Below are 9297 nucleotides of genomic sequence, written 5' to 3'. Positions count from 1 at the left end.
AGGTTTGATTCTTCTTTTGCACCAATTTAAATCATAAATTAGCTCAGTAAAAGTAGTGGAATTGTTGTAATGGCATAAAAAAGAATCTAGATTTAGTGACTGCAAATACAAATAGTAAGGATGGACAGCTGCGTTAAAGGAAAAAAAAAAACATGTTTGGGCAAGAGAATCAGGCCATGGGTATGCATACAATTACTTCAGAGATGTTACAAATGGCCCTCTAGTTGGTAGAGTGGTTTGTTTTGTGGTTGTGGGTTGTTTGTGTTGTTTTCTTTTTCTTTTTTTTTTTTTTTTTATCAACAGGTTTCATTAAATGGAACAAATAACAAAGCATAATAATTAATTTGTTCTCTGGAAGTGGATATTATCTGTTACACCTAATCCCATTGCCCCACATACGCAGCAGGAGGAAGCAGAAACACTGTTTACTAGGACAAGTTAAAAACCAGAAATATGGCTGTGTTTTCCTACATAACAATCTATGCAGGAGGCACAGAAACAAACCAGTGGTTTTAAATAACCAGGCCACTCAATGACATCTTTCCCAATAATTTAAACCGCTGTTCCCTCGGCTATGCAATTACCAAAGTATTAATAACAAGCAAAACACATCTTTCACCCACAGTCAGGATGCCCAGCGCTCTCTGCCTTCATTACCCTCAAAGAGAGCCGTGGATGTGTCCTCTGGATCTATTGTGCGCTTCCTCATTCTGCGCTTGACAGCCTGGATAATTATATACCCAAGCCAGAAGAAGTGGCCTTCTAATATTTTTAAATGGGTATGTTATAACAGTAAGTGATGCAAAGTTGCTGGTGTTTCATGCAGATTAGCATGTTTGCAGGCCTTCCGTCCCACCAGGATGTGAAACACATCCTCTGCTGCTCCTAAAGCTCTGGTTCAAAGCTGCGCAGCAAGCCGAGAGCACAGGACTCCTCTCTGTGACCCCTCTCCCATCAGAAAGCACTTCAGCGAGGGTCAGACTGGAAACGCTGGTTTAAATGGGGCTATTCACGTTCTTCACAAGCAAGCACTGCGTGCAGCGTTGTGACTCCTGGGGTGCACAGGGGTGGCAGGTGCCCCAGCTTAACTCTCCATCTGGAGAACAAAGTTGTGTCTAGCTTGTAGAGGACAACGTTGCCTTTGTAAAGTCATTCATTTCTTTCCTATGCGGACATCGCCAGATACCTTTGTCCTGGTTTTTTATAGTGGTAAACGATGTGGAGACACCATCAAGCAGGATGAGGATGAATTCTAAACCAAATGTTTAAGTTGTCCTCATTTCAAAGGCAGGTATTTTTAAATACCACGCTTGACACCACTGATTTAAAGAACTGCAAAATAGCATGAGCACCACGGCTCCCCGGAGCAGCCCCTCAGAAAACGTTATCCTTCCAGCGGCAGAGTGGGGAGCGCCATGTCCTTCGGGGTGCCACAGCCTGGGGAGTCCCAGATTTCAGGCGCTGGAGCGGGGGCGGCGGGGGCTGCTGCCTTGGCCCATGGATGCTTCTCGAGGGGCCTTCGTGCCGTGCAGCCGCGTTTCGCTCCTGAGGTACCGATGTTGTCAGAGAAAGCATCTAATCGCCTGTTAATCAGCAATTAAGCACGTGAGGGATACTGCCTAAACCCCTGTGAACAGTCCCGAGGACAACCTCTGCCCGCCAGGCGCCAGCTTGCAGCGGGCACCCACCGCAGGGCGCCGCTTGGCTCCGGGCCTCGGGCCTCGGGCCTCGCACCTCGCTCGCTGCCGCTTCCCCTCAGGGCAGGGGGCACACGGCCGGCGGCGCGGGCACGGCGGGAGCTGCGGGGCAGGCACAGCGCGCCCGGGGGCGGCGGGCGGCAGCCCCGGCCCGGCCCGGCTGAGTCAGGCCGCGGGGCCGCCCCGCTCCGCTCCCCCTCCCGCTCCCGCTCCCGCCCCGCAGGGGGAGGCCGGCGGGCGGGGCGGGGGCGGGGCGGCGCGGCGCGGGGCGATGACGTCAGCGGCGGGCTGGCAGCCATGGTGTGCGGGCAGTGACTGAGGCGGCCGGCCCGGCGCGGCGCGGCGCGGCAGCATGTCGGGGCCAAGCGCCGTGTCGGACCCCCAGCACCCGGCGCGGCTGCTGCGGGCCCTCAGCTCCTTCCGCGAGGAGAGCCGCTTCTGCGACGCGCACCTGGTGCTGGAGGGGGAGGAGATCCCGGTGCAGAAGAACATCCTGGCGGCCGCCAGCCCCTACATCAGGTACGGCCGCGGCGGCGCGGCCCGCGGCCTGAGGGGGGGCGCCGGGGCCGAGACCGGGCCTGCAGCCCCCCGGGCGGTGGGGGACGGGCGGCCGCTGCGGGCCGCTGCGGTTACATAAGGAGCGGGCTGGGCCGCTCGGAAGGACGGAGGAGCCGGGGGGGCCGGCGGGGAGGGCGGCTGGCGGCGCCGGGCCGGGGCGGAGCGGGCCTGCCGGGCCCCGGGGCTCGCCGGAGCGCCGGGCTGGGGGCAGCGGCCCGGCCGGCCCCCTGTCTGCCCGCCTGCCTGCCCCCTGCCTGCCCCCGGCCCCCTGCCCGCCCCCTGCCCCCCGGCCGTGCCGCCGAGCCCCCACCCCCGAGTCCGTCCTGCTCTCGACGTTCAACTGCTGCTTTTTTCAGGTTTGAGACGGTTTAACCCATTGGGGGGTGGGGGTGGTAAAAAACCCTGCCCCGAAGGACTGAAGTGCTACCGAGTGCCTGGTGTGACCCAGCGATCCAGAAAACACGAACTTTGGAGGGGGGGCGGCGGGCAAGGGGCAGCAGGGCACTGGGGCGGTGTGACCTGCCAGCCGCCTCTGGGTGCTGGGGCTTGTGGTCCTCAGCTGCACCGAGTCAGCGCTTCGGGATCCGTCTCTTTTCTCCTTAATGTCTTTTAGCAACACAGGGCTCCAGGTTGTGGTTATAGGTTCTGAAGTACGTCAGCTTTTAGTACATCAGCTTTTATGTTTTAAAAAATGGGTTTGTGTCCCCTTGTGCAATACCTGAGAAGGTAACGGGGGAATTGGCAGAGGTGCGGGGGGGCTGCCTGCTCTTGACAGTGGCTGTCGGCAGCATGTGCAGTCAAAACGGTGCAGTTTGACGGTGAGCACTGGGGAGGACAAGCTCTGTTAGCACAGTCAGGGTTTCTGAGGTGGCCTGGCAAACAGTTGATCCTGGACTGTGTTTTCAGCGAAACCCGTTTTATGACAGGTCCTGCTGCAGCAGTTGACAGGAGTCTCAACTTCTCCATCGCACTCAAGAGTCCAGTGACAAAAAAAAATAAAATACGCTTACCATAAAACTTCTATAGTACATATCTGCATGTCAGAAGGGGTAAATGAAACATACAAGCGGTTAATTTCAAAGCGGTTTTATTTTTAAGTCCTACTGTTTGCAGGTAATAAAGACATTAATTTTATCATAGTCTATAAAGTGGGAGCAGACCTTTCAGTATCACCTAAATGCAGGATTATCATAAGTCTGTAGCGGGCTGTTTGTGATGGTTGGGCATTCCTTCCAGTTGTAGCTTCTGTGAAGTTGTCGTAAAACCTGCGTATTTGTGCTGGCTGGGGATGGGGAGGCTGTACGCTGCTCTCCAGAAAAATGCATCTCACTTAAGTCCCGTATTATCATCTGCTTTTACTTAATATGGTGTTTTAGGTGACCATTTGAATACAACTTCATCATGCTCAAGTATAAACATAAACTAAAAATAAATAGAATATTAAATTGGTGATTAACCTTTCAATGGGTGTTGATCGTGGACAGACTTAAAGAAACAGGCATCGGCACCGGTTTTGCTAGCAGAGCTGAGATACGAGATGAAATAAAATTCACAGAGAAGGAAGATCAGCAAGAATTTGCAAAAAAAGATACCATGGAGTCCACATGCTAATAATAAATCTTTTTCACTGCTTGCCTGGAGAAGCAGTTTTGGAAGACTGTGGTGAAAGACAAATCAAAGACGTGAAATTGAAATGAGCCATTGATCCAATACTCTTCAAAATGCCTGAATGCTTTTTAGGTTGCTTGTCATCATATTTTACATGACAGTATGCCATATCTGAAACAAGGTTCAGAAGGGTTGCTCTAGGTGGAAAGAGGTCATATTCTTGGAAAAACTGCTGTTCTGCTGTAACAGCAAGATGAGTTTACAGGAAACGTGCAGTATCTTACTGTGAAAAAGACTACTTAATCAAAATATTTTTGTAAATTATCCTGTGAAGAAGTGCCTTTTCATAGAATTTCATCTTTAGAGTATTGCATTTTGTTCGTCTCTGGAAAAACATACTGGGGAAACATGAGTTAAGCATGTGTGAGGAGTAAGAGTGCCAGACATAACTACGTTAGCAACAAAACTTGTAGTCATTAGAGTTGTGGTTTTTTTAAATTCAAAATTGTTCAGGTTCAGATCCCATGAAGGAACTCATTATCTATGTGTGAAAGTAGGTTACATGCATTAATAAATAAATATGATTAACTTTTTTCTTTTTGAAAGCTTACTCATCTTTTCTCCTTGGGCTTGCAAAGGTTCTTTTAAAGAACCAAAAATACATGTACCTAGTTCTTGTACGGCACATTAAGAAACACATTTTTCTTGCCTACCTTTGCAGAGCCTGATTTTTACCTGTCTCTCTTCTTTTTATCACTCCAGGATCTCTCTCTTAGTCCATCTGGTCTTCACGTTGGGTGGAATTGGTCAGGTGGGTTGCCATTGTCAGAGCATTACGTTTCCAGCCAAAAGTTATGTTTCAGTGGTGCTTTTTGGAGAGAAAATTGATCTCCAGCCTGTATCTAGTCTATGCAAGTCCCATGTATTTTGAGCGTTCAAATAAACGATTGGTTTAGGTTTCTATGTAAAATGTTACTGTTGGAAATTAACGAATTTTATGTCCTTGTATTTTAAGGGTAGATGATTCCAAACCATGCTCTGGTACCAGAGGCTGTTAAAGTCTCCAAATGCCAATTGATTTGGGTTGCTCTCATGTGAAAAATTCCAATACGAAGCTCAGAAAAATCCATTAACTAATTTCAGAAGTAAAACTTGGAAGAAAAATGAGTGGGTATGTGAAACTTAGCAGCGAAGCAGTGGAAGTATGGGTTGGCATGGTGTATCTGGCAATGTCAGTATGTATTGTGGCTGTGGGCAGGTTGGTGGGCGAGTTCAGAAGCTGTGTAGGGTTTGCATGAATGCTGAGTTTAGGGTGTGAGTAGGAAAATAAGTAGGCACGGACTTTCTGAGGGGGTGGTTGGGTGTGAACAGAGTCTGTGTGCGCTGAAGGATTTGTGCAGCCACAGAGAGAGGAGCGTTACCTGTTTTTTAGTTTTGCATGGAAGCTGTTTGGCTGACTGGTTATGAGTAGGACACTTGTAAATTATAGTGATGTGGCTTCCCTCTGGTTATTTGGCAACTGAATTATCCATGCAGCTCAAAAAAGGCAGCTTCAGTGGGGAGAGGACAGAAGACATGAAAGGGACACAGGAGCAAGTGGAGATGTTACTGGTGCCATGGGTCCCATCTGTCTGTCTTGTCCATAGGCTAGCTTCTGCAAGTACAGGAGGAAAAAAAGGGGGGGAAGAAAAAAAAAGAGCCTCTTTTATGAATAAATGTTCAGTCTGTGGGACCAGTAAGACTTAATTTTTGTGGTAGTTTGCTTCTTGAGGTCATGCCTCAGCTGCTTAATGCCAAGTTGCTTGTAGCAGTCTGAGGGCAGCGAGGTCTGGGGGGGTTTGTGTGAATTGCTATAGAATTGCCTTATATGTCCAGGCTTATCTAATCCCTCTGTGTGCCCCTGGAGCAAATCCTGTCCTTTACAAAACAGAAGTCTTTCTGTCTCTCTCTAACATCTTGTGGTATGTTTCTGAGCCTGAGAAAAGGAGAATTCCTCAGGAAGAAACTGCCATAGGACAGAGTGTGGTTTGGCTCAAAGTGAAGCTGCTGTGCATCCCAGAAAAGTTAAATTCGAGCCAGGTTAGCTCTTGATTTTTTTTCTTCTTTAACAAATTGGCCAGAAGCCTGCACTGTTTTTCAGCATTGTTTTGCCTGGTGGTTGCCCTGATGTAGATACAGTACTGTTGCCCTGGTGTAATTTATTTCGTTTGTGAGCTTAGCGTAAATTACAGTGGCATAAGAGTGCTTTTACCAGAATAAACCGCTAGTAAGTTTGGTGTAAGCTGTAGCGTGTATCTGGAAAACTTCTATGGGATAGATTTGGTCCTGGTATCCTCAGCAGCAGCAGCGGATGTTCTCATCTGAACAGATCTGTCACTATCTGGCATGATTTGTTCCTGGCCAGCTGAAACTTGCAACTCTTAATATTTTGCTAACTTAACAGTCTGCCTGCCTGTATTGTAGGGAGCATGTGGGAACTACCTTCACGAAGAGGATATTTAATTTAAGCTCAGATTCTTAGATTAACTTAATGTTGTTATGCCGGAATTGTACTGCTGTATTAGAAATTAAATTTAGACTTTTTTGTTACCTCAGCAAGTTTTACCTTTGGTTTTCATGCATCTGCATGAACAGATTACAGATGGGTGTATGTATTCTATACCCTTCCCCAACGCTTTTCTAACTTGGTAACGGACTAGTAACCATATTTTCATCTTTTTCCAGGTGAGCATAATAAAGCTAAACAAAAATAAAATGTAAAATTAAGTTCACATTATTTTCAATTTACTTGTAAGTAGCTGTACTTCTTGTAAACGGATTTTGGTGAGAAATAACCTTGACAGCCTTTGCATCTTCTCACTTGTGCTGTTCAACTTGCCAATACCCCTAAAACATTGCAGGTCTTGTAAGACTCTTACACAGCCGCAAAATGCTCAGTGCTGAAATAGGCTTCCGTGGTGTGGTGGGACGTGTCCCCCATCGCCGAACTCTCGTCCTTTCCTCTGCGTCCTGGCACTTGGAAGTGTTTTGAGTTGTCTTGAACCTGTGAGAAGGCAGTCTGCTGAGGCATGGTCTTCGTCTGTCGGTGAGCATCCCCGACCGCTGGTGTGAAAAGCGGGAGACGGGACACCCGTTCTGCAGCGCGCTGAAAAGGTGTGGCTTGGCGGTGGCTGTAACACTTGATAGACAAATAAGTAACGTAGAGCGAGGCAAGGTGGAAGCCGAGGCGTGCCAGCAGCTTGTGCAGTTTATTTCCTGATACCTGTTTGGTTTTTATTGGCATTTATAGAGAGCCTATAGTGTTTTAAAACTTTTTTTGCTGTTTGGGACTAGTACTGAAGTCACGAATACAAACCACTGCTGAAGCTGGGAGGTATTTGCTTGTCAGGATCCTGTGCTCTCGAGTTCTGGTTTAGCCAAATAGCGCTGTGTTTGTGCCAGGGCTTGTTCCCTCTCCACTGGGCGTGCAGGGCACTGTTGTGGTAACTGCTGTATCCAGGAGGGCTCTAAAGTCGTATTGTCTTCGAGGTTTCTTATGAGAAGTTTGTTGCTGGCAGTCTCCTGGGAACTTTGCAGGCTGCCCTGGCAGCAGGAAGTCAGGAACAAATCAGGCCAGAACTCTCTTCCAGGCTGTTGAAGCTTTTCCAATTAAAGGGTTTTTTTAAAGTAGACGTAGTTTGGTTTTGGTTTAGTTTCATTTTTTAAAAACCAAGATTGTCACCTGTGATGTTTAGTGATGACTGAGTTGTAAACTCTCTGTAACTTTGAGAAGGAATAAATCAAGATAGTTACCTTGCCCAGAAACTCTCTACCTGGCATAACTCAGGACAAGTGCCTAAATGCGTGTTATATTTGAATAAATAGTTGGGGGGCAACAGTGATAAAGGTAGGTGGAAAGCTTATGGTTTAGAAAGGGATTTAAAAATCACTATAGCAGGCTTGAATGGGGAGTTGTTAATTGTATTCCTGCTCCAACAAGCCCCTAAAGATGGCCTGAAGGGAGGAAGCAATAAGGCTCTTACCCAGCTCAAAATAGTGAGAAAATACAGTTGGGCTGCTCCTACATGTCAGGCAAGGGGAGAACTGGAAATCAGGGCATCTTGTTTATGCAGGAGAGCTTGAGATGAAATTTCTTGTCCTTTCTTTGTATCTGAGGACGTGCAGTTCGTCTGCATGCCTGATGTAAGGGGCAAGTCGGGGTGGGAGGAGGTGTGGCAGGATGGAGCTGCTTGGGATGTCTGGGTAATTTATACTCTGTAGGTTGCCTTTACACCTGCGCTAATTGCCTTGTTTGGCAAAACATGTATTATTAAAAGAACTTTTAATAATTTTTCGTGCACTCTTTAAAATGTATTTTGTGGCAGGAGCAGGGCTGCTCTGAAGGTGTGAAGATGCTCATGTGTCTGGAGAAAGATCTGAGTTGATGAGTCTGGACTTCTTGATTGGTGTTTTGGTTTCTGGTGGTTTGTTGGGTTTTTTTTTTTCTTTGAACCTGTTTTGTTTCCATTGGTCTCAACTGCTCTTACAAAAGTAGCTTCCTCCTCCTGTAGACTGACAAACATGAAAAGATTTGAAGAATTTGTTCCTTCACTCTCTGTCCAGACCTCTTCCTCTTTCTTATTGTACAAAGCTTTCACTGTGTCCTGGTACTGAGTATCAGTGCAGTGTTACCTATACATAGGGGAGCCTTCAGCCTCTCGTTTGTCCGCTGTATTGTATCTATGCCACTGCTTAATTATTTCCAAGAAAACGACAAGAAGAACAAAATCACTGTTTGTGGACAGGTCTGAAATCACTTGTTGCCTATCAAGGAAATACATTCTTAATACCACATAGTTAAGCAGCTGGCTTATGTCTTCAGGCACATTGGTTTACATCTCCTGAATGACTTTAAGCTGCCTAGTACAGCTCTTGTTATTGTTTATGGACGCGGTTAGTGCTCTGAGCTGCACGCTCTTGGCTCTTCCTTCTTGTGCTGGTGAAATCCACGCTCCTGGTTTCTTTTTCCTCTTGGCAGTGTCGTTGTCTTGCAGATCTCCAATTTCCAACTCCCAGTGTGTCTAGAGTTCTGGTGCCTCTCTTGGTTGGATTCCCAAAGAAACACAACACTTGTCCCATCTTCCAGCTGTCCCGCGACACTACTCATACACTCGTAATTTTGTCCATTTGACTTCATACTGATCGGTGGTTATGAAAATCTTTCCCTGACTCAGCTTATTTCTCCCATGTGCTATAATGATAGGTGAGGTATAAAAACCTGATTAAACAAAGTTTTCTTAGCATGTTCGTTGGTGTTTTCCAAATAATGATTTTAGTAAATCACAGGAATGTTTGGATCATTAGAGACAAGCTACAGAGCATTGCATTTCTTAAATATGTTTAATGGTAAGGTAAACAGCATGGGTATGGTACTGTACTTGTTCCTTCTAAAAAA

At 47.1% G+C, this 9297-nt stretch overlaps 1 protein-coding gene across 3 annotated transcripts in view; it reads left to right on the top strand.

The window, feature by feature from the left end:
• The first annotated feature begins 1986 nt into the window (after nt 1-1986).
• Nucleotides 1987-9297, top strand: part of GAN (gigaxonin) — a 41996-nt gene continuing 34685 nt past the window's right edge. For 2 of the 3 annotated variants that reach the window (XR_005831061.1, XM_040614900.1), the window contains exon 1: nt 1987-2216. Coding sequence is in view for 2 of the 3 variants with exons in the window: in XM_040614900.1 (XP_040470834.1) it covers nt 2050-2216 (167 nt within the window). In the remaining variant the exon portion in view is untranslated. Of the gene's footprint in view, nt 2217-4836; nt 5035-9297 lie in introns of those variants that run through there. The other variant, XM_040614901.1, reaches the window with a different exon arrangement.

Source organism: Falco naumanni, chromosome 15, assembly GCF_017639655.2.
Source record: "Falco naumanni isolate bFalNau1 chromosome 15, bFalNau1.pat, whole genome shotgun sequence".
NCBI lineage: Eukaryota > Metazoa > Chordata > Aves > Falconiformes > Falconidae > Falco > Falco naumanni.
The sequence above is the reverse complement of the archived record's forward strand: the minus strand, read 5'-3'. Positions and strand labels throughout refer to the sequence as shown.